Source organism: Chrysoperla carnea, chromosome 1 (genome assembly GCF_905475395.1).
Source record: "Chrysoperla carnea chromosome 1, inChrCarn1.1, whole genome shotgun sequence".
In the NCBI taxonomy this organism is placed as follows: Eukaryota; Metazoa; Arthropoda; class Insecta; order Neuroptera; family Chrysopidae; genus Chrysoperla; species Chrysoperla carnea.
Genome location: NC_058337.1, coordinates 102,341,150 through 102,366,783, shown reverse-complemented (window position 1 = coordinate 102,366,783; position 25,634 = coordinate 102,341,150). Strand labels below are relative to the sequence as shown.

The 25,634-nt window shown below is 29.9% G+C and overlaps 2 protein-coding genes across 2 annotated transcripts; both read left to right on the top strand.

Annotated features, from left to right (window-relative positions):
* Window positions 1–1,419: 1,419 nt before the first annotated feature.
* Window positions 1,420–8,594, top strand: LOC123303717 (aspartate--tRNA ligase, mitochondrial). Its single transcript, XM_044886302.1, has 9 exons — window positions 1,420–1,440; window positions 1,572–1,940; window positions 3,341–3,433; window positions 3,564–3,914; window positions 4,095–4,193; window positions 5,377–6,033; window positions 6,327–6,677; window positions 6,785–7,105; window positions 7,748–8,594. Exons 2-9 carry the CDS (start codon window positions 1,596–1,598, stop codon window positions 8,426–8,428), a joined length of 2,898 nt encoding a protein of 965 aa, XP_044742237.1. The 5' UTR covers window positions 1,420–1,440; window positions 1,572–1,595; the 3' UTR covers window positions 8,429–8,594.
* A 5,591-nt stretch (window positions 8,595–14,185) lies between these two features.
* Window positions 14,186–24,489, top strand: LOC123305262 (polycomb protein Asx). Its single transcript, XM_044886927.1, has 4 exons — window positions 14,186–16,640; window positions 19,259–20,044; window positions 21,148–21,560; window positions 23,896–24,489. Exons 1-4 carry the CDS (start codon window positions 14,309–14,311, stop codon window positions 24,487–24,489), a joined length of 4,125 nt encoding a protein of 1,374 aa, XP_044742862.1. The 5' UTR covers window positions 14,186–14,308.
* The last annotated feature ends 1,145 nt before the right edge of the window (window positions 24,490–25,634 follow it).

Here is a 25,634-nt window from a genome sequence, read left to right as displayed (position 1 = left end):
TCTCTTACCTGCCAATCTATCCTCTAATAAGAAATTTCAAGTTCACATTCGGTGATGTGAAGTCTCCAAGTTTGGTTATTTGTATTACAAAAGGGGTACATCGGCAATTGCGGATCGATTGGACATATTTTTGGCATCCAATTCTGACCGGAAGTGGTTTATTTTCTCGTAACTATGTACGAGATAGATTATATATTTTTTATTATAAACACTTTTATAGGAAATTTTTTATCGAAAAACGAATACATATGGCAGAAATTGTTCACATAAAATTATATAAGAGAATTTTAATCGATTTCTATCGAATGTATTCGTTACGAAGGCATGAGAAGGCCCGTCTAATTCGATTACAATCACTATAGGTCAACTCTATATTACAATCGTTTAAAAAAATTTACCTAAAAGAGACTTTATGCAGGAATTACCTTAATTCTTCAATAATCATTTTTCGATAGTTTTAAAATTTGATGAAGTAAAAATAATGTTTAAATTTTACTCGACTGCGTCAGAAGGAGGGTTATTTTCGAGTATGTATGTAACGTGTCTGAATATTACTTTAGTATGCTCTGTAGTCTCTTCCTAATAATAAATGAGCTCCGATAATTAGAGTCGCTAAGTAAAAACTACTGAACATTTTTTTTAACTCAGTCGGGTTTTTGTTTTTTTTATTTTTTTTTAATTTCATCATCGATTATTTAATATTTATTAAGTATTATTGTCTGTATATTATCAATATTTAAATATAGATAAAATTTGTCCTTCAGTCACATACAGGCAGTCTAAATAATCTCACAAATAGCTATATTAACTAAAATAATATTCTAATAGCCATTAACTAAAAAAATGTTATATAATTTACGTAGCTTTTCTTTATTAAATTTTCGCATCGAATAAAATTTTAAAAATTAATTTTCTCTTGTATAAGCGAATAATATACAAATTTTGTTAAATGAATGACCTCAAATAAAGTTTTAGCAGAAATAAATCATTTATTTCAACTTTATTTTACTCATTCGATTAGAAGTACTTGCACAGATTTCTTCATCATCTAAAATCACGTGGCGAAACATATCTGCGTTATCCGATTGTGATTAATAATTTTTTTAAGTATAAAGAAAATACTATTATAGAATCAATTTATAATAGTATTTCAAAAATTCGTTAATTAAATATATATTTTTAATGGAAATTTATTTATTGTTTTTCAAGTCTTACATAATAGCAAAAGGAAAATTAGAATTCATATTCATAATTAGTTATGAAAAAGTGACAGAGATGTCACAACCATACCATCAAATAAGGGAATAACCATAGTAAAAAATGCTCGGCATTTTTGGTCATACTATCAAGCAAAGCTTACCGATTATTTCAACTAAAAAAAGCTGTATATTAAAAAGTTTATCATTATTAAATATTCAAATAAGAAATATACGCAAAAATGTGAGTATTTTATGATAATTTCATGAAAAATTAATATCTAAATAAATTGTAAAACATTGTTTAATTAATGACGAAACACCGTAAGATTTTGATTAACCTATTCATTCATATTTGTCGGCATTTTCTATTAGCGTTTTGAAAAAAATACAATTAAGATGCCACGTAATGTTGGGCGACCTGGCCGTGGATTCAAACGTTTCAATGCTGATAATATGGCGAATTTTGGTGGTGGATATGGATTACCATCGTTAATGGGTCCACCTGGACCTGGTCCAATGAATGATTATATGGATGGAATGTGGTTTGATCGTTCAGGACCATATGATAATGGTGGTATGGATGATCGTCAAAATGCACGTATTGTTAATTGTGGTGAATTACGTGAAAATAATGAGGGTAATATTGTGGAAATAAGTGGTCGTATACAAAATCAACAATTGGGTAGATTTGTTGTTATTAAAGATTCACATGGGGCAACACAATTAGTTGCACAAGAAGAGGTAAGTAATTTTTATATTACAAGTAAAATTTAAGGATGACATTGAGAGAAAGCGAATTATCTTGCTCGTTTGACACTTCTAAGTATAATCACTCAACTCATTGTACATCGATTCCTACTAGGCTTAATGTACAAGATCCTTACTAGTCGATTAAATGAATGAATGTTTTTTTATTCGAAAAATACTATTAGAAAACCGAGCAACAACTCGGAAAATTTTATTTTATACCTTAGGATTTGTACTTCTTGAAATTCAATTAAAATCGAAACTTTGGCATGGAATATATCGAAAACGCTCGTTGGCACGTTGGCAAGATTGAGACATTAGTTCAAAATGACAAGAAGAATATTTTTTAAAATTCTGGCAACATTTGGCCGAAAGCCATTTTCCATAAAATGATCCGAGATCCTTTCTGAAAATTTAGGAAATTAATTCTTGAAGAGTAAAAAAGAGTTTCTATGGCTACAAAGCTCCAAAATTTTTAGTTTCCGATTTATTTTATCTAGAATTTGGAAACAAGATAACATATATAAGTCTGCTAAAGAACTTTTTCGTTTACAAGACGGTTAGCTGTCCTGTAAATCTGAAAATGTTGGGTTTTTTTTTGAAAAGTCAGAGTTTTGTCAGGGAATTCAAAAGTGATTCTCCTATGACTGTTAAAGCTCTGATTCTTTTGGAATAAACCATCTTAAGCTTTAGGAATATTTGTTGAACAGTTATTAAAAAGAAATTGAATTATAAAGTTGAAGTAGAATTCAGAACCCTTTTAGCGTAAACTTATTCAAAAGCAAAACGTGGAAACTTTAATAATATCGATTCACCTCTTGGTGAGTCAAAATATCAAAATTTATGAAAGAAGTCTGATTCCTCAAAAAATTATGATTCAGTATTGAATAAATGAGGGATTGAGAATGTTCAATTTATTTACAAACCAATATTATTAGAAATTTTCATGCTTAGTAAAATTATTTATTTAAAATAAATATAATCTCCATTTAAAGAAGTTATACTGAACGTTAAAAAGTATTTATCATGCTTCGCCTGGAAAAATTAAATTTATGGAAAACCTGGAAACATCAGGGAAAATTTACTGCTAAATCGCTAGAATAACCCGAAAACTTCTAGGTAAAATAGTCCAAAGAAAATGGAATCTTTGTGGCCATTGACACAATGTACTTTAAAATGTGATTTTTTTTTAGATAATAAAGCGTAAATTTAAGCAAGAATACTGAGTAAAATAGTACAATGTTACTTTCTGCCTTCCACAGTTACACTTAAATGCTTTAACACTTATTGGCAAAAATAGAGGCTTAGTTAGATCTCGGACGAATTCTTATCTCACTATAAATACTACACATATATTTGTTTTAGTAAATTTTCTAATTTTCTTTTTTACACAGAATCTTATACGCCGTTTACAAAAAATTCCGGTATATGCTAACATTTCTGTGATTGGAAGAGTAAAAAGAAGACCACTTCGACAAATCAACGAGGTAAGAAATTTATTGTAATAAAAAATTGATTATAATTATGACTTGATCTTTAATTCAGTTGTTGGGCTTAGCTTTATGGGAATAATATTTAAAGTATAGCTTCCTTTTAATTTATTTTTTTTTATTTTAGAAAATTGCAACTGGTGGTATTGAAGTGAACATAATCGATATTTTAAGTGTTCGACGAACAAATCCAGTACAATTTGTACACAAAGCTCCAAAATTACAAGCATTACAGATACGTAATGCACGCACCAAAGCTGGTAATGTCATTAAAATAACAAGTACAGAAGTGAAACGTTGTTTAACACCTGGTATTAAAGAAGCATTCCTGCAACGTAGCCATACATGCGGTGAGTTAGGCGCTGAACATGTTGGCCTTAAAGTCAGTCTGTGCGGTTGGATATGTCACAATCATTTTTGTAAATTTATTCATGTCAAAGATGGGTATGGTGTTGTACAAGCGGTTGTGCCCCCAAATGTAAGTTCGTCTGTTTATTGTCTACTAAAAAAGTTTTATCCTAGTAGAATATTGTTATATTGAATTTTATATTTATTCAAATATTTATCGTCAAAATATTATTACATTACGTTCTGTTATATTTGTAAATTAATGTTTTTAAAATGTTAGTTATGTGTTTCTTTATTTTTAAACATATAGAAAACTGAATTGGGAGATGTATTAAAAGATGCTGAACCAGAAAGTATTGTTGAAATTACAGGAGTTGTGAAATATCGTCCACCGGGCCATGAAAGTCCTGTAAGTAAATTTTTAGATTTTTAACTTCAAATTTTGGCAAACAAATGGCATACGTGCCATTTATGGCACGCGACACAATATTTTGGTCACGCCACCGATCACTAGGTTCACTATGCAATATTATATTAATAGGAACGAACACGAATGATATTACTTTTTATGATTTCTCTATTAAATATAAGATAATTCAGCGCAGCGAAGATACTCTATGTAGAAACGCAATAAAAGAAAGAATCTTAAAACTGGCCGGAAATGTAACAAATCAACAAAAAATTGACATTAACTTCGTTCCTTTTATATCGCTATGTCTTGGGAAGATCTCTGACGTCACTAAATCTGCACGTTTGACTGTTTTTGCTCGATATTGCGTAGAAAACGTCATTAAGGAAGAATAAACTGCGAATCCCAATAATCACGAAGTTAATGTGACGGACACATCTGTGACCTGATTAAGCATTTCTTTAGAAAAAATGGCACGTTGATACATAAAGGTTCGCAACCCTCGATCTAGATATTTTTGTTTCGGAGCAATTTGGTTACATCCGCTTACAGAGATAGAAGTGGCACCTTAAAAATATAAACATCCGTTGAAAGCTCACACATTCAGATTGAATTTTCAGATGAAAAACTTTGCCTCTATAGTAAAATCTATATGAGATACAAACGAATTTATAATTCAATTTGAGAGAGCGTTATTCTGACCTTTCAGAACTGCAAATTGCCGAACCATATATTTTAGTCGTTATTGAAAAATGTGTCCATGGACACTATACATAAAGATACTCAATTCAAACGAGAGAATTGACAAAATTTGTCAACGAAATTGCAGAAATTATAGCGTCGCTGGTGTTTCTTTTTAACCGAAGTGCATTGCGGGAAATAAATACGAACCTACGAATGAAATACTACATAAATACGTCATATTTTTAAAATCAAACTCGCACCTTACTCTCCTTCTTCTATCATGGTGCAAAATGCCATTTTTTGACAGATATTTGGTTACACGGAGGAGTGTCCATGTATGTGTCATTCTAGTGACAATTTTTTAGTCATATTTTATGCAAGATATCCAAGGGAAATTAATTATTTTTTTTCCACTACTTTCGGGTGATAATATGGGATCTTAAAAATACAATAATCCTGATAGTTTTGTGGCATGTAATGAATATACTAAATTTTCTAGGCGTTGGAAACTGGTTTAATTGAAGTTGTAATGGACACATTATCAATGGCTAAAGATCGTATACCAAGTTTAAAATCAACAACTGAACCGAATGATGAAGATTTAGAAAAGGATCCCGATAATAATGTCAATTTTTTTACTAACCGTACACACACATGTGGTCAATTACGGGACGATCATATTGGACAAGACGTAACACTATGTGGTTGGCTTGAATTTGAACGCATGAAAAAATTTATTATTATACGTGACTCGTACGGCTCTACGCAATGTGTAATTCCAGATGAACGACAAGATTTAATTGATTTAATACGTTCAGTTGCATACGAATCCATAATTGAAGTGAAGGGCACAGTGGCTTCTCGTCCACCGAATTCAATAAAAACTGATTCAGCCACTGGACAAATTGAAGTGTGTGTTAACAGCTTAGCAATACTCAATAAAGCAACACCAAATTTACCATTTAATATACGTGACTATCAAAAACCAAAGGAAGCTTTACGTATGCAATATCGTTATTTGGATTTACGATTTCCTGATATGCAATATAATTTACGTATACGATCCAAGTTACTCATGAAATTCAGAGAATTTCTCATTAATAAATGTGAATTTGTGGATGTTGAAACGCCTTCGTTGTTTCGTCGTACACCTGGAGTAAGTATTTAAAAATTGTAAAATTTTCAATTACAGTCTGTCTATAAAAATTAAAAATGGCGGCTACCATGGCTCTTAATTAAGCTGCATCTCGTTAATCGTTGAATCCGAAAATTCAAAACGAACTATCTTCTTAAAATTTCATTCTCTAGAACGCCCTGTTATTCTAAAATGTTAGTTTTACCACATCCTGTATATATTTATAGATTGGCTTCATTTACAAACCAGTTTGAAAAATGGAACAATTTAATTTTCGGTTCATTATATTAATTTACGATTTGTTTGCATTTTAGGGTGCTCAAGAATTTATAGTTCCAACACAAATTAAAGGAAAATCGTATGCATTAACACAAAGTCCACAACAATTAAAACAAATGTTAATGGTCGGTGGTGTTGATCGATATTTTCAAATTGCAAAGTGTTTTCGTGACGAACGTGGGCGAGCTGATCGTCAACCAGAATTCACGCAATTAGATATTGAAATGTCATTTGTAGAGCGTGATGGTGTTATTAATTTAGTTGAACGTCTATTAAAATTCGCTTTCGCTGATTTAGGTATTGAAACGCCATTTAGACGAATGACTTATCATGAAGCATTGACTACTTATGGTACGGATAAACCCGATACTCGTTTTGGTCTTGAGGTAAGATTAATTTATTTAAGGTTGCAAAATCACTTTAGGCTTGATTTTTATTTTCTCTTTTCAAATTCATGATTCCAAAATAAATTAAAAAAAATTTTTTTTCTTAGCTTGTGAATTGTACAGACGATTATAATGCTGGAAAAACTGATGAAGAAAAACAAGAAAATATTGTAATGTATGGTATTTTGGTACAAAAACCTGATTTGACAAGAATACCATCAAGTTTTAAAAAATTTATTGATTTTTGGCTCAAAAACTATGGAGATAAAGTAAAATTTAAGAGCGAATATGTACCACAAAGTGAAGATGATTTCGTCAAGACTTTATCACCGGACCTTAGTGAGGCTGCTGTAAAATCATTATATGAATCATTAAAACCACAACCGAAGGATTTACTATTTTTAGCAATTGGAAGCTTTGATGAAGTTGTAAGTATAAATCATTTTATATAAGGTGATCCCCATTTTAATCTCCTCAGCTGAATATTTCTTTAAAATTAGCAAATCGTTTAGCAAAAAAATAAAAAATGTTACCATCGTTTTAAAAAAGCCGCCAGATCGCTTTTGAATTATTTAAAAGCTCAATATTTGTGGTCGAATTTTGATTGACCAAAAGAAGGAAGTAAAGTTGGTTGCGAATTGGCGTTATTGGGGGATAAGTGAGGGCAGGGGAGGTGAAAAATCTAATGAGGTAGTGTAACTGCTAGTATATTCACAAAAATCTCCAAAATGAATCGAAAGTTTTGGTAGTGGCAAAAAACTTTTTAACTTATAGAACCCCGGGAAGCAACATCCGAAGTGTAGTACTTGACTTCTAAACACTACATAAATAAAATTTTGAAGGAAAGGTCCAAGGAAGAAACCAATCATAAACTGGAAGTTACAAGACAGTTTGTTTATTTTACCATTAACTTTTTCAAGAAGACGATCTTTTTTTTATTCACGGTTTCATTCGCAACCGCTTTCTACACTGCTCTACGTAAAGTTCGTTATAGTTATAAAACTTACTCCAGCTAGAGCAAAACTAACTGTATACATGTGCACTACTAAAGTTAATTGCATTTATTTCAGGTGGAGTTTTTGGGACGATTACGTTTAGAATATGCAAATCAAGTACCTAAACCACGATCAATAAAAAATTCCGATGCATATGATTTTCTATGGATCACAGATTTTCCATTATTTGAAAAAGGAGACACCGAAGGTAGCTTAAAATCTGTACATCACCCATTCACCCAACCGCATCCCGATGATATTGAATTATTAGAAACAGATCCATTAAAAGTACGAAGTCAAGCATTTGATCTTGTACTAAATGGCTACGAGGTTGGTGGTGGCTCAATACGTATACACGATAGTCAATTTCAACAACGTATTTTCCAAATGTTAAATATCGATTCGAGTGAAATGAAACATTTGTTGTCGGCATTAGATGCAGGATGCCCTCCACATGGTGGTATTGCATTGGGCATTGATCGACTTTTATGCACAGTACTACGAACGGCTAGTATAAGAGATGTGATAGCGTTTCCAAAGAATATTGATGGTAAAGATATGTTATGTGGTGCACCGACACCATACTTAGAACAAGATATTCAAACATACCATTTAAAGGATTTAGAGCAAACGGGCGAGCCTAACGACACAGATGTATCCAATATATCTGAAAAAACTCAAATTAAAGAAGAAAGTGACAATGACAATAATGAAAATGGTAACAGTGATGTAGAATCGAAACAAGAAAAGTCCTAAAATATTACTTTTTTGTTTTCTTTTCTAAATATTTTTTTATTATATAAAAACAATAAACGGTACAAGTTCAATTTAGCGATTTTTACTAAAATTGATGTTAAAACATTCGGGTAAATCTATTATGTATTTTTTTTACATAAATCACAAATCGATATGTATTAAAATTATTTATTTTCTTTTTACAATAAAATTTGGGAAATTTTAATGTAATATAATCGTTTTCTATGCCTAGAAGTGAATTAATCGGCCAATTAGATATAATAAATTGGGCGTTAATTATTAAGGACGCATTTTTTTTGATCAATGAAATTTTAATAATGCTACACACATTTTTACGAAAGCACCGATTGATTTCTAATCTACGCAAAATAATCTTGTTATTATTATTTATAATTAGATTTTTTTTTTTTTTAATGTTTTTACATCATTTTAACAAAAGTCTCTAAACTCAACAGTTTCTAAAAAAAATTTTTAGTAGGATTCTAGACTTATAACGTAACTTGATTTAGTTCTATAATTATTTTACACTCGCCTGATGTTATTAGTTATTACAAATTTACAAACATAGAACTACGTGGAAGTTCCAGTAAAAAATAGTTTACAGATGAATAAAAAAAATCATTTATTAACGAGTATTGAATATTAGTAGCACTCACAGTGACGATAAAACAAGATGACGATTACTTGGATATGTTATGACTTTAGACATGGATATGTAAGATTCTGGAAATGTTAAAAATATTTCCTGAGTGTCGTGAGATTCTGAAAATTTGATTATTTAAACCACAAAGTCTTGATTTAAGATTTACCTAATTATTTTATCAGAATCGATGGAAAATTTAGAGTTTTCAATAATCAAGAAATTTGTTTTGTAATCATAGAATTATTAGGGAAGAGTCAGGTAATTTCATGAAATCAATTTAATCGCCATCCTGAAATAGCTACGAATGAGCTAATTTTTTTGCTTGAAAACAAGTTAAAAATGGAGCATATTCAGTAACTGTGATGACTAGATATGTACTCCGGCGCATTCTCTGAATATTGCTTAAATTCCTAACCGAATGTGTTCAATATCTGGCATATTACAAATATATTGTTTAAAAAAAATACTTAAAATTCAACGGTGATTCCGGAAGCGTTTGCTCCACTGCAATTTTATCAACTCCGCACAGCTGCTTCATTTGCTTCTTTTTTTAACTTTTTTTTTTGTATCTTTTTCCTTACTTGGAGTTCTCTTGTATTTATTACATACTTTCCAAACAATCAGAGGTCAACTTCGTTAATATTATAGTAATAGAGTCAGTGTATATTTTCTGAATTTTTTTTCTCATAGCTAAAAATTTATCCAGGCTAAGATTTTAGATAGTCCAAAAACCCTTAGTAAGGGCGGTATTGAAAAGCTGCATTAATTAAGTTTATTGAATAATTTCTGTTTTTTATTATTTTAATAGAGATTCTTCGATGGTGTAGACTTAAAAATTCTACAGTCTCGAAGAGTTGATTATTATCTTCCAATTAAAATAAGAAAAATAGCAAACATTTATCAATTTTAAGCTTGCAAGACAATTTAAAATTTGTCGGGCCCTTAATTCAAATAGTTCATCTCTTTCAACATTGTCCTTGCTCACTGTTATCCATGTACCTAATAACTTCGCCTGAACAAATCTTAAGCTATGAAAAAATAATTTCGGAAAATTCACACTGGCTTCAGGATTATTAATACACAAAATCATTGGTTTTAATTAGTGAGTTTTTATTAACTTAAATTAATTTATGCACGATAAAATAACGAAACATTTTACAAATAGTTTCATATTCAAAAAAATATAATGAAAATTATTTAAAAATCATATACAAAATTTGATTTGTAAAAAAATATTTTTGCACGTATTTTCACACACATCTAAAAAATTGTTTTTATTTAAAAAAACCAAGAAAATAATAGTTATGCAGTAGTGATTCTTTATTATATATTTTTTGTTTTTGTTATCTCATTCCAAAAATTAATTATAGTTTTAAAATTTTTATTAGAATTGATAAAAACAGTTTCGGCCCGACGACGCGACAATCGAAAATAAATTATTTATGATGTTATAACTAAAATGTATAATTTTGATCCAAGTCATTAAATTAGTGATAGAATTTATAAAATTATAATATTGAGTTATTTTAATAATTCTAATAATTATTTTAATATAAAATAAAATAAAACATATGTATTGTTTAAAATTTATAGCATATTCGATTGACTTTACCTAGTGCACTTAATACAAGTTATATTGAATGGTGCAACAATGATTACGTTATATAACAACATGATTATAAAATGAAGTGATGATTTTTAAACTTTTCAAAATATAATAACAATTATATTGATTATTAGTAATAAAAGTAGAAATTCATTTTTTTTTTGTGGTAAAATTTATATAGAAATAATTATGTATGATTTGATTGATTTTTTTATTATTTCTTATAATTTTGTTATAGTTATACAAAATAATAAATACAACTATTTTACTTGATTTTTTTTCAGTTTTCAATTGATTTAAAAAAAAAATATTTTCCTATCATTTTCTTTATTCATAATCTTATTATATTTTCTCTAGCCTGATTTTCTGTCACAACGCGAGACCTTCCTTATTCCTTTATCAAATTCCATGATTTTTATCCCCCATACAATAATTGGATATTTTTAAGTCGCATTTTCTCTAAAAGCTAACGTTTTTCGAAAAACTGTTTTAAACAAAAATTGGTAGTTTGTTTATGAGGATCAATTTTCTAATTTAAAGTGGTATTCTATCTCTTACCGTTTAGGATCTAAATTAGCTATTAAAGAAACCCCAAGAACTAGGTCCAACCTAGCTTTGTTTAAGCTATTTTTTGATTAGCTAACTACAAAACGAGATATTTAGGCGTAAATATTAAAATTGCACCCTCTATATGACTACTCAGTCTAGCCTACGTGTATGTATGTATTATTGTTACGGGTGTTACACTCAAGGATTTTACAAATCCTTATCTTTGTAAAAATAATAAGGATTTGTGGTAGTAGCCTCTTCCCTGGACCGTTAACCAAGGCAGACCCGTAACAATATATAATGAGATGCCCAAAATTACCGCATAAGAACAGAGAGATATAAAGATAAAAATTATAAACAGAAAGACCTTTGCAGTTTTTGGATTGATTGTACCACTAACGAGATAGTGCTTCTTTAGGTTCGATAGGACCACTAAAGAGTTAGTTCTGGGGCAACTTGTTGGTATCTTATAATAGAGTATAATTTTGCCCTAGATTTCTGCCGAATCTATACGTAGGCTTTTTAAAGTTATAACCAGGTAGCTCATCTTGGTACGATTTTTCTAATGAATTTCTACACTCTTCATCAGTTAAAAAGAACATATTGAATTTAAATAACTTTATTGGCCTTTAAACATTTGATTTACATAGCCATTTCGAGCAAATATAAATTATATTTTTTGCATTTTCATTTACAATTTACTTATTTTAAATTACAAAAAGAACATAATATTGTTATTTTTGTATATCGTCATGCACTCTAGTGTTGTGTTCCTCAACTAGCTTATTCGTTTTTTGCCCCATAAAGTTTCCATTTTCCATTATACAAATTATATTGATATTCTGCTACTAGATGGTATTTGCGCGAATGTAAAGTGCTTTTGTCCTTCTCTATTCTACTAAGTAAAATGAGATTCATCGAAGGTTTTTTTTTTATATATTCTTCGAGATTTTTGTCTTTCATCTTTTTTTAAATCTTTATTTTACTATCAAACTTGAAATAAATTAACTTTTAACCCAAATAATAATTTAAAAAAATTTAACCCTTTATTATCTTTAATTGAAGTTATTGTTTTATTGGATATACAGACAAATACATAATCTTTCAATGACTTTTTCTCTGGCCATATTTTGTACCGATACAAAATATGGAATAAATTAAAATAACTCAAATGATGAATTTCTGTATAAACTATTCAACTATACGATTATTTCTAACTATAGACTTTTTACCATAAAAATTTAAAAGTAATAATCTTAATTTTTATGAATTTTGAACAGTAAAATACTACTTCTTATATTTTATTTTATGGATTAAAAATTGAATTTCAGCATTAGGAATTATACTTTATTATGGTGCGATTTTGATAGTGCTTAAATTTTAATAAGTAAAATCGATAGATGAAATAATATTTTTCGTATAATAACTTAAAAGACAAAATGTTAATAAAAATATTTAAAAATAATGGTAATTATTAATAGTGTCCTCAGGTCCAGTGTATATGGACGCATAAAGTATATACATTTGTATCACTTTAGATTTATCATTGTTGTATCTTTTTCTATGTATGAACTAAAAATTAAAAACGTAATAATGAGTTAAGGAAATCAATATTCTAAAAATTGTAAGACCATTTTAATGAGCTATCTACGTAAACCTATTGTGAGTGTTTATTATAAAGCTGAGTTTATATTATCTCATATATAAAACAAGTGAAGATATACACATATATTTAATTCTTACTGAAGTATATATTAGTATTCTAATTTTTATAATTATTAAAAATATTAAATTACATAAAATATATCGATAAAGACAATAAATATAACAAATTATAATCGATTGTTACACAAGTAACGGAACGATTAAAGAACTTACCAAATAATTGTTTGAAGAAATTTTTCAAAAAATATATTTTATTTGAGCGTATTAGTGTGACCTTGAAATGTTTACGTTAGATCGGTAGGCTCTATAAAAGTCAATTTAGAGCTTTTATAATTAATTCCAAGAAAATTGCATGAATCAATTTAATATTCCTGCATTTATTAATGCACCAATCATGGATGTCAAAGATTATTATAAAAATGATATTATCCAAATTAGCGAATCTCAAAACGTAAAGGTCTGTTGTAGAAATCAATGTCGATTTTTAAATTAAAGTTGTAATATCATCGATTTGTTATATTTTTAATCATATTAACAATTTTAAATGAGCTAGAATTCGGTAATTAGGAGTTGTTTACTAAGCAGAACGAATACCTATCATTTCCCCCTCTCTCTTGTTTATGTTGAAGTATCGTAGATTTTCGCGATTTTAAAGGCATTGCATACCTACACCATTTCTCCAAATAGAACTAAAGGATTGAAAATTAATGTGCAAGTTGAGAGCTATCGTCAAAGAAGTTCTTTTTTTTTTTTATTTCCCAATCCCTATACTTTATTTTTTATGTAAAAAATACATGGAATTTGCTGGTTGTAACGCTTGTACTTGAGAATTGAGTTAATGGGCTTAATAAAATAATTACGTCGACGATTGTGTTAGAACTCTATTCAGTTGTGTGTTAAAATTATGATATTTATGTTTATAAACTTATAATTTAATTTTTATGAGATGAGTATTTTTAATTTAGTTGGATTAATTATTTTAATAAATGTAATTGTAAGACATTTTTTATTAATAAAAAATAAATAAAAAAGCGAACATGTAAACGTTTCTTAAGAATCTAATGAAGTTCAGTAGACAGAGATGGCATACTAGGTAGTAGGTACAATAAATGTTTTACCACGGTCTGTCAGATTCTGTAACTGTGATGCTGTTTTGTGATGGTTCTCCCTCGAAATGGCCTCTTTTGTTTAACAAAAACATTTGTGTAAATGAAGTGTTTAAAAAAATGTGATACATAAACAAATTAAATGATTATATTATTGATATAAATATGTTTACATAAATAATAAACAAAGTCAATGATATCCTTAAATAAAATGGGGTGAGGTCAAATGAATTTGACATTATGCCAGAATTTTCGTACGGTTTTTCGGTAGTGTTTTGTTCAAATTTATTGTAATAAATATTTAATTAGTTATGAGCAATAATAATGCTAACGAAATAAACGCTAGGTTGGAATTGAACAGCAGCACTATGATGGACGGTGTTGCTTCCTGTTCGTATAATTCAACAAATGAATCTTTACAAAGATTCCATCAAAATTCATCACCACATAGTAAAAAAGTAATTAAGCATGCATTACGTCAACAAGCAAAACGTCGACGTAAAAATACAACTATAGCTTCTGGTGGTAATAATACAAATAATGTTTTGCCCCGAATAATTGTTAAAACTTTACCCCCAAAACCACCGGAGGATGATATATCATCGTTAATGGTAATGGACGATATATCATCACCGACTGCATCCACTATGAAAGAGGTGTTAGCATCAATACCTGGTTTTAGTATAAAACCACGAAAACGTTCTAATAAAAAGTTATCAACAGCAGCTCAATTAGAACAAACTAAAGAGGGCTGCATTGATTTAGAAACACCTGATTCTATTTTAGTAAATACAAATATCCGAGCTTTGCTAAATAAGCATACATTCGCATCGTTGCCTTCTTTGTATCAGCATAAATTAGTTCAATTACTTCCTAGTGTTGATCGACCCAAACAATCAGATCATTCATCAAAATTATCAACATCTGGTTTAAATAATGAATTCTTTGCACGTGCATGTCTTGAATGGCGTGAACGTTTAGCTGAAGGTGAATTTACACCAGAAAATCAACAAAAATTAAAAACCGAAGCGGAAAAAGAAAAAAGTAAATTAGATCCATGGAAATTAAAACATTTCGAACCCATATGGGGTGATAAAAGTCAAACAAACGATCATATTATAGTTCCTAATGGTCCAACACGACCTGCACTCAAGACCACTATTAAATTACGACCGTCTACATCCATATGCAATAAAGTACAAGTAGCGACAATTAAACAATCACCATTAAAACGACAAAAATTACGTACTGTTGGAGCTGTCACCAGAGCGATTACAAGTTATCGAGAGGAAAATAACACAACAGATGATACATGCAGTTCGCCCATTCATATACTTCCAGTTAAATCACCGAAATTTCATGCGGAATCAACAATACCACGACCCGAAATTGTTTTATCAACCGTACATTCGTCTGATTCCCGTGAATCCGATATTGAAACAGGAAAGGAAGAAGTTGATCCCTTACAATTAACGGATCCGTTAGTTACAGAAGTGCAAGATGAATCATCAGTGAGTGTATTATCAACGATAAACAATGATAAACGTTCTCCGTCAAATAGTCCTTGTCCTAGTGTTGTTACTTGTGAAAATATACCCCCTATTGATACCGATAAAAGACAATCTTCACCTATCGAGTATCCACCACAATCGTGTAGTCCCCCCGTTATATTTACTGATATAAAATGTGATTCAATTGAGGATAATTCAAATGATAAAACTTCAATTACACCTGATATTAAAGACATTAAAGAATCTGTTGATTCAATCAATGCATCTAAAGATCATTCAAATGAATTTATTGAAGAGTTTACGGATATTTTAAAAGAGAAGATCAATGTCGACGATGATCGAGAAACGAAAGATATTGACTTAAAAATAGAAGATCAAGATAGTAAAGAATCTTCATTGTTAATACAACAACAATCGGATATAAGACCTTATGAATATCACTTCGAGAATTCACAAGATACAAACGAGGAACAATCAACGATTCAACAATCATCATCGGATAACACAATACTAGATAAATTAAACTCGAATTCAAACTCGAATAATAATGTAAATATCGATATAGATACGAATCAGACTGATAACCATGACATTAATAGTGTAAAACATGAGGATATTGCTGGTACATCAGGTGCACCAGTACCAGGTGGTGTTGGAGATGAAGAAGACGATGACGATGAGCATTTAATGAACAACGTCATTGAAAGTATACAAAGTGAATTAATACATAATCCAAAGTTACCTAGCTCAATAATATTACAACAGGAATCGATTATGATTGAAAAAAATGATGATGACGATGAATGTGTTGAAAGTTTTGGGGAACAAACATTCGAAAAATTAGAAGCTTCTGTTAAAGAATCCGATTTAGTTACATTCAATTCAGTGAATACAACCATTGATGAAAATGATGAGGCGAATGAAGATCGTTTTATCGATGCAGAAAATTATGTATTAGAATCTGGTGCAATATCATCCACAGATTTACAAGACACAAATAATAAATTTGAATCAAGTAGTCAACGTGCAACTATGGAGATAGAGAATACACCAAAAAATGGGAGTAATGAACAATTAGAAGCTGATAATGAGGAAATGCAAGCAGCTTTATTTGCGGCAGCTGTTGCAAGAGGTATGTGATATCCTCCTTATCTTTTAGTATCCATTATAAATATTTTTTAGATTTGTTTGTTTCCAAGGGTCTCTATTAGCAAAATTGTTGCGGCTATTATAGGACATTGGCTAGACGACAGGCACGCTTAACGCCTGGGCTTGACAGTTTAACAAGACTATTGCAGGAACTGCCACAGTGGCGAGGAGGAAGAAACGATGTCTCATCTTCTCTGTCACTGTCCAGCTCTTGCCACGAGGAGATGGACTCACTAGAGCCAGCCTTTCTTTGACGACCTCTCCAACTTGAAGTTCGTTGACGTCAAAGCACTCCTGCTGTTCTTAAACAGCTCCAAATGGTTCATGGAGTAGTGGCCGGGGATGAGCGAACCCTATGGTCAAGTGTGGCCCTTCCCACTATATTCCCTTTAACCATACGTTACCTAACCTTGACATCGTTAACTTCCTAGAACTTCCTGCTAAGAAGTTTCACAATATATATGTGTTTATTTGGTCGAATATTACGTAACAAAATAATAAATATAAGTACCAACGAAACTGCGCCAGAAAGAATGCTCATGAGTGTTTCCCGACAAACTATAATTATGTATTAAAATATACGCTGTCTCCAACCCATTTCATCGACTTGTAATCTAGGAATTTGATTCTTACAATCAATTCAAAATGATTAGTCATTGGTTTTTCCCTTTTAGGTCATATCAACCAAGATTTGCTACTGATTTATCCTCGTAATCCAATCGTGTAAAATTTACTGGGTGTACGAGAAAATATTACAAATAAAAGATATTTGTATGTTTCTTTGAATATAGGTCAAGGGCAAAGGCGTCTCCCAGACAATGTGCCGGGAGGAGGTGGATGGTTGGGAGATAAAATTTATTGTTATAAAAAGTAGAAAAAAAATTTTTTAATAAAAAAGTCGATTTTTCGGGCGATTTTTTTTTACATTTTTTGATCAGATGTACTTACACCAGCCGTTTTCTATGCATTCACATATTTGCACACGTATGCTCTCGCGATTAACTCTTGCAGTTTCTTACTAACCCCCCGTCCCTTCTGTCTTGCCGCTGTAGCGCACCTCTGATTGGCTGCCTATTTTAATTAATAGCTAATTATCCGTGTATCGCATCAATAAATGGAAGGGGACTTTTCGTCTTAGAATTGTATTTTCTACCTGAGCAACAAAAGCATGAGTTACTCCTGGAACACCCCGTATATTGGTCAATAAATTACTGGTATTTGATTAAATTTTTTTGCAATCTTTAGGAAAGTTGGTTCCCTCTTTCTCAACCTTCTCATCTTGATGAGATCCTTGTCACTTCGCTTCTTTCTAGATCGGAGTTGACATTTGACAAGTATATATTTTCTTAACAAATAATAAATTTACTTAAATGAGGGAAAATTTGGTTACTTCCGAGGACCAAAATATTAAAAAATGGTCTATAATGCCTAATTTCGTCCAAACCTTCTGATAATATTAGGAGGATGAAAAGGGGATAATATTCCCAAGCTAAGTTTCCTGAAGTTTCTTATGTGAGAATTGAGTTTACGTTAAGTTAAAAAAGTGTCTTTTACTATTTTATTTTTAACACCAACATTTTACTATGTCTAATATTACAAGAAATCTGAACCGACTATTAAAAGACTATGAAAGTTCATCCAAAGCGAAACGATATTAAATAAAAACGAAGAAATTGTAGCGTAAAATCCTCCAAAATATTTTCATAAATCAACATCTTAACAATAATAATTAAACAATAAATTGAAAATTAACAACTGCTCTAACATGACCTGATAATAAATCTGGGTAATTTGCTTCAAAATTTTCTTGCAATAGAAACAAATGTTGAGTTTATTTCACAGTTTATAAAGGATGTCTCAAAATTAACGCAAGATTTAAATGTTTGCCCATTTGCGGGGTATAGCATCTGGCAGTTTAGGATTTTATGAAATGGGCTCGACGAAAAAAGAACGAACGCGTTTTCACTGTTGGGCAGGGTTTTAAGTCTTAGATTTCTGTCAACAAGTATGCGACCACTCCCTTTGAAGGAATAATTTCAAATCTGCCTCACTACTATTTATGCAGCAAAATGATCAAGGAAAATTTCGACAAAAAATCCTCCATATGCTATCAAGATTTTGGAATTGTACCTCATATGCTATAAATTTTACCGGATATGCTATTCTGTACAAAACTTTATACTGCAAACTTTATGAATTAATAAAAGGGAGTCTATAAACTTACTTTTGGGTAGTTGTTAAGAATAAGAGTACCCTTTGGAATGATACTAGAGATGAGCGAAGTGAGAAATACAAGATTAAAATTTTTTTGCCTGTCTAGTAAAAGAGATATTTGCTCTAAATCTGGAACGTTTTATATCGGTTAAATGTAGCGGTAGACTTAAAGTGATACTCTTAACATCATAATTTTTAAACCTTTCTAACTATTTTTAAAAAACAAGTTATTGATAGATAAATTTTTGGGAACCAAGATAACGGTTCTTTCCCTTTTTTAAAAGATAAAAAATAACTTTTTACCATTACTACTACTAGGGATTTATTTACCTTAATGTATTAATTTAAGACAAATTTAATTAAAACTAATATCAAATTAACTTTTAGGTGAAGATTGCTGTTGGGACGACGTAGTTGATTCAAGTACCGAAAAACTGTTGGCTGATGTACCATTACACGCTTTAGATTCAGTAAACGTACCAGTATCTATGGAAGTACGTAACGTTGATGAAGAAGCTACAAACGATGTTAAAGTGATACCAATGCAAGAAGAACTGGAAGTACGTTTAGAAGAAACATCATTTCAAGCGGATTGGCCGTACGTATTTAAAATGGATCCCGAAATGATGTCAGTTGCATTACAAAATGGTGGCACAACATCCACAAGTTCTGATTCATCATCAAATGGACGTAATAATTTTATAACGAATATTGATGGTAAACCAGAATATATCGATTATAAACCTTCTGGTAACCAAGTGAAATTAGAATTGGAAGTAACGCTAACACCAGAAACAGTATGTTCAGAGAGTTTAGTGACAAGTACTTTGAATTCATCTTCTACATCCACATCATCACAATCTGTAAATAAAAACACAGTTGCAACGGTCATACCTCCAACAACAATTGTATGTCTTCCATCAGTGGTCGCAACATCAGCATCAAATTTTCAAATGACACAAATACCAACGACAAATATGCAAAGCATATCACGAACAACTGCAATGGTACCAAGTTCTAGTGCAGCTGTACCATATTTAACATTAAGCACTAGTCAACCAATACGTGCAGTGCCTCAACACAAAACAAAAAGTAAACAATCAAGTCAATCCAGTACTGGAAATGGTGGTAGCTCAAATCGTAATCGAAATGCATCAAATAAACCACCACCAGGTAAATTAATGTTTTTTTTTTTAAATCTATGAACGGTAAATTCATACAAGTTTAATTGTGGGTGGAAATAATAGTGCATTTTGATATTAAAAAATGAAAATCTATTGGAAAAACTCAAGATTTGTTCGTTCTCTTTTGGTGGGTATTGTTTGAGTGGAAAAAAATCCAGTTAATAGTAAAAATCTATGCTTAGGTATGCAGTGTAGTGATTTTTTATTCATTTTAATGTTTCAAAAATCGTCTTAATCAACAATTTTTAAAAAACCCAAAGATCGATTAGGAGTTATAAAGTTTGAAAATTTATATGGGAGTTGAGTTAAGAAAATATGTTAAGATGATGTCGAAACATCTTTTAAAAGTTTTGCACACCTCCATCTCCTCTCCAAATCCAGCTAAGGATTTGAAAATCTGTATTTAGGTTGAATTAATGTCAAGAAAGTTGAGTTTTTGTTAAGAAAATGCCTTTTACTATGCTATTAAAATAAGATTCGATTAAAGAGAATTGAAAAAAATACACTCGAACCAGGACTCGAACCCGGACTTCTTGGATTCATGTCAAGCGCCCTACCAATTAGGCTATTCGAGTTCTAGACACGAATGCAATTTTTTCAACTCAATGAATTTTTTACTTTGTTTATCCACTTTATTTATTATTATTACTCATTTTTGTTGTTCACATTTAATTATGCACACAATATTTACATCATGGTCTAGTGTATTTTTTTCAATTCTCTTTAATTAAGATTACTAGGCAAGCATTTGTCAATAATTAGTTTACGATTGAATGTAACATATTATATATCAAAATTAGTCAAACAGACCATGATGTAAATATTGTGTGCATAATTAAATGTGAACAACAAAAATAAGTAATAAGATTCGATTATTTTTAAGATTATTAATACCGATATTTTACTATGTCTAAACCAGGCATCATACACTTAACAGTATATCTGTACAGGTAAAGAGCACACATAGTTATTTTATAATTTTAAAACAAACAAACAAAAAGATTTTATCAAAATGCACTATTTTCATCAACATCCAGATCTGTAGGAATAATTTTCACACTAAATAATTTTCTTATTTTAATTCAACTGCAGGTGCTGTGAATCTTGAACGTAGCTATCAAATATGTCAAGCCGTTATACAAAATAGTCCGAATCGTGATCAATTACGATGTCAATTGAAACCGCCACCATCATTGCTAGCGTCTCAACAATCAAACAATCAGACGAATAATAAAAAATCAGCAACACAATACAGTGCTGTATCATCGTCACGCAATTCAAACAAAATGTTTAATACACCACATCATTTAGGTGGAGCATCTGGTGCTGCTCCAGGTGGTAATGTGAAATCACCTATAATGATAACAAATCAAAGTGGTAAAGTGTTAAATAATGCAAATAGAGTACGTCAACAATCACCACCGGTTGTTGTTCGACATGTGTTTACATCAAATCAAGGAATTCCAGTTACAATGGCCGTTTTACCTCAATCGCAATCAACAGATGTTAGTATTCTTTTCAATTCGGTTTAAAAGGATTATAGGATATGCAATATACCTTTCATCAGGTATATCCGTAGGACACACTTTAATATTGTACATATATTTTTCCTTTTTAATGTTCTGTTTCTAGTGGAGTCAACGAACAGTTTTATTTCTAACTACTTGGAAATTACTCCAATTTTCATAACTTTTTTCAATTAAGACTGATAGAAATAAAATTTAAATTAACCAGATTGTATTTTTCACATTACCTCCTTTCAATCCCTCTAGCTTTCGTACATTTTCGACACCCTTACATTCTAAAAAATATCAAAAGCGGGTTAGTTTCCACGTAATTGGGAATAACACATTTTTAACTGATCAATGACTCCATGATTCTGATTATTTAGCGAATTATTTATTTTTTCGTAAATTTTAATATTTCCTTTTTATTGAAGAACTTCAAATTAAGACAAGTAAGCAAAAAATACAAAATTTTGAAGAATACTTTTCATCTTAATTTGATTTTTTTTTTTTTTTTTGTAATTTGTAAGTAGTAAACTGGTACTGTTTCGAAAATATTTTATTTAAGGTAGTTCCCATTTTGTTTTATACATAAGGACGTTCATAAAAATTCTTCTTACTTCATATATTTTAAATGGCCAACGAGATGATTGCCAAACTGTATATTAAATCATTACATCTTTTGATTGAATCCCTTTTAAATTAACTTCTCAAAGTACCAGTCAATTATTGAAACTTAATTTCCAGAAAAAATCCTTTAGGGTAAATTTTTAAAGAACCTTAATTCAGAAAATCTTTTATTTATTGCATGGTATAGAAAGACATTATTTTGGAAACATTACCAGTTCTTCACGTATAAGCTCTTATCACCCTACATTTTATTCGATTTTTTTCATTACAATGGAAAAAATTGTTAAAAATTTAATTGTACACTTACTATCTTAATGCATGTCTCGTATACATTTTGATGTTTTAACTGTGCAGTTTAAAATTTGAATATCCAATTAGACCGATTCTGATATTATTAGATATTTCTTGTTATTATGATAGTAATTATTATAAACGAGAAGGAAATATAATCGCAAAGTAGTTACCGAAGCGCACAGCATTATTTGACTGACAAATATCTTTGGCACTAAATAAACGGTACTACAGTAAAAATAAACTTTTTACGAGATATGGTGTAGAATGAAGATCTACTCGAAAACAATACGAAACTGTGTTTATCAAATTATTTACACCCTTAAATTTTCAATTTATTATTTAAAAACTATTTTTCTTTGGCTTTGCGCACTCAATAATTTTGAACTTGCCCAATTTTTTATCCAATTTTCAAACGATTTTGTAAAGAAGGGATATGATAGATCTTTTCATTGATACTGTTTTACAAAATAATAAGATAATGTGGAGATTCATATAAAAAAATTGCATTTTTTTTATACAAACTTATTTTGATACCTTTTTTCGCCTCAAAAGTTTTGATAAAATCATTAATATTAAGGTCAATATGTCCGAAGTAAAAATCCATTGAAAATAACCGATGATTTTTAGAATAAATAATTTTAAGTTAAACTGTACAGTTTTTATTTGATAAATTAAATTATAACTTCTAAATTTTTTAATAGCTACATAATATTTAAAAGTTATTTTACTTTCGATTTTTTTGAAGTTTTTCGTTTAATAGTATTATAAAACACATTTGAAATTAAAATATTTTAACTAATTCAATAAAGGCCATTTTATGCAATATTTCAATTCGGAAATAATTCTAAATAAATTTCTAAACAGAAATTCTATTATATGTCACTGCGAGTTAATAATGGCTGTAGTATAATACTTTGATCTTACCTTCAATTTTCTGAGAACGATTTCTGAATAAAATATTTTAGCCAAACATAATTGGCCCAAAGGTATACTGAAAATTCAAAAAAATAACCCTTTACACAAGTGAAATTTACAAAATTTAAAAAATATCTCGAGATATGCGGTTTTTTCTTTGTAACTCTCTCCATAATGAACCAATTTTCTTGAAACATAGCTAAGAACACTCTCTTTAAAACTGGTTCATCCGTTTAAGAGCTACGATGCCACAAACAGACAGACATACATAGTAGTTAAACTTATAACACCATTCTTTTTGCGCCGGGGGCGTTGTTTAAAGTAGCTAAGTTGTTTAGAAACAGATAGTCTTAAAAATTTTTTCTTTATGATTGAATACTATAAATTTTCAGTATATTCTAACAGATTTTTTGAATTTCTTAAAATATTTTATTTTTAAATTGTTGATGTCAAAGATTACGATGAATAAAACTAATTTAAAAAATGTGTAATTTAGATTGTTGAAAATTCAGCATCGGGTCCTTTGGGTCAATATATTTTAGTACAACGTGCTGATATAAATGACACACAAAATACAACAGCTCCACGTGCATCAAGTGCTCCACCACAACAGTTGGCAGCAACAAATTTAAATGGTTTAACTGCACAAGGACAACAAGTGATTGGTACTGCATGTAATCGTGTTCGTCCAGCCAGTGTTGACATGGAACAACATCGTCCACAACAATTAATGTTATATGGTACAACGCAGCACACGCAACAATCATCAGGTCCACATCCTGGTACTCAGGCAATTACAAAACGTGATAAAATCTATACGGGCGACATAAATATTGACAATTATGCAATTGTTGGTGATACAATAATGACAGCAACACCATCCAATCAAATTGCAATACAAAAACAGAATATACGTCAAAATAATACGACTACTACGATGATTGTATCAACGCGTAACGTTAACGATACATCATCTTCATCTTGTGCATGTAATTTAAAAGCGATGATAGTGTGTAAGAATTGTGGTGCATTTTGTCATGATGACTGTATTGGACCATCAAAGCTTTGTGTTACGTGTCTCATCCGATAAAATATAATTATTAATTACATAATTATATACAATACGTTTATTTTATTTTTTAAACAACAAACAATTCTATTTTTTATTTTATTTTTGTTATATTTGAAGAACAAGTTCAATTCAAACATTAGTTTGTATCTTCATAAGATGTGCGTTAACACGCTTTTTATATTTAATTGTAAGAGAAGATGGATAGAAAAAGAGCGTTTTGTTATTATTCATTTTTATTATTATGTGAGAAAAAAATGTTTTTTATTTTAAAATATTTACAATATTCTATGAAAAATTCACTGATGTTGATTTTAATGTAATTTTTATTTTTGAGTGGTAATCAAAAAATGACTTCAAAGCCAGCAGGGCTATTTAACGCGCTCGTAGATCAATATGACATAAACCATACGAGCAAATAATTTTGGTTGATTCGAATATATCCCCGATAAATTAATGGTTTATAAAATGTTAATCTAGTGTCACAGTGACTCTCCGTCAACATATGATATCATTAATAAGTACACCTTTAGAAATTAAAGGGTATCATGAAAATTGTTTACGCATTTTGATCTCTGATTAAAATAATTTTCTCTATGATTTTGGAGGTGAAACAAGCTTTGAAAGTTATTAAAATAAAAGATGGAGGAATAATTTTCTGACTTGAACTTATGTTTTTCTTGTTTATTTTGAAAATGCGAGAAGCAGAGAAGCAGTTCATTCGATCATTTGACTTTGCGGGCAAAGGCCTTTTAGTTCTTTATTTTTATTTAACTTTGTGAAAGCAAAATCCTCATGAAATCGTTAATTATTGCTTGTGTTTCAATTTAGAAAATCATCGAATGTATCAAACGGAATTCACAATTGTTATGGTGCAATTTCAAATTATCTTTTTTAACAAGAAAACATAAGAAAGGATGCGTGAAGTCTCCAAGAGTATATCTACACAAAATTAATGACAACTAAGTAAGATGAGTGCTTTAATTAAGATTTAAAAATTTGGAAATAAAATTAAAATTGCATTAAAGTCAATAAAATCATTGATTAAAAATACGAAAAAAACATATACACAAATAATTAAATTTTTGGTTTTTTTTTTTCTATATTTTTTAATGAAAAATATTAAAAAAACAAATTTTATAATTGAAGAGTTTTTAAACTGACTG

Excerpts from the sequence above, each read along its gene's own strand:
- LOC123303717 (XM_044886302.1), top strand. The coding sequence starts at position 1,596 with ATGCCACGTAATGTTGGGCGACCTGGCCGTGGATTCAAACGTTTCAAT. Across the intron at positions 1,941-3,340 it reads AATTAGTTGCACAAGAAGAG|AATCTTATACGCCGTTTACA; the intron begins GTAAGTAATTTT and ends TTTTTTACACAG. Across the intron at positions 6,678-6,784 it reads ATACTCGTTTTGGTCTTGAG|CTTGTGAATTGTACAGACGA; the intron begins GTAAGATTAATT and ends TTTTTTTCTTAG.
- LOC123305262 (XM_044886927.1), top strand. The coding sequence starts at position 14,309 with ATGAGCAATAATAATGCTAACGAAATAAACGCTAGGTTGGAATTGAAC. Across the intron at positions 16,641-19,258 it reads TGCGGCAGCTGTTGCAAGAG|GTGAAGATTGCTGTTGGGAC; the intron begins GTATGTGATATC and ends ATTAACTTTTAG. Across the intron at positions 20,045-21,147 it reads ATCAAATAAACCACCACCAG|GTGCTGTGAATCTTGAACGT; the intron begins GTAAATTAATGT and ends ATTCAACTGCAG.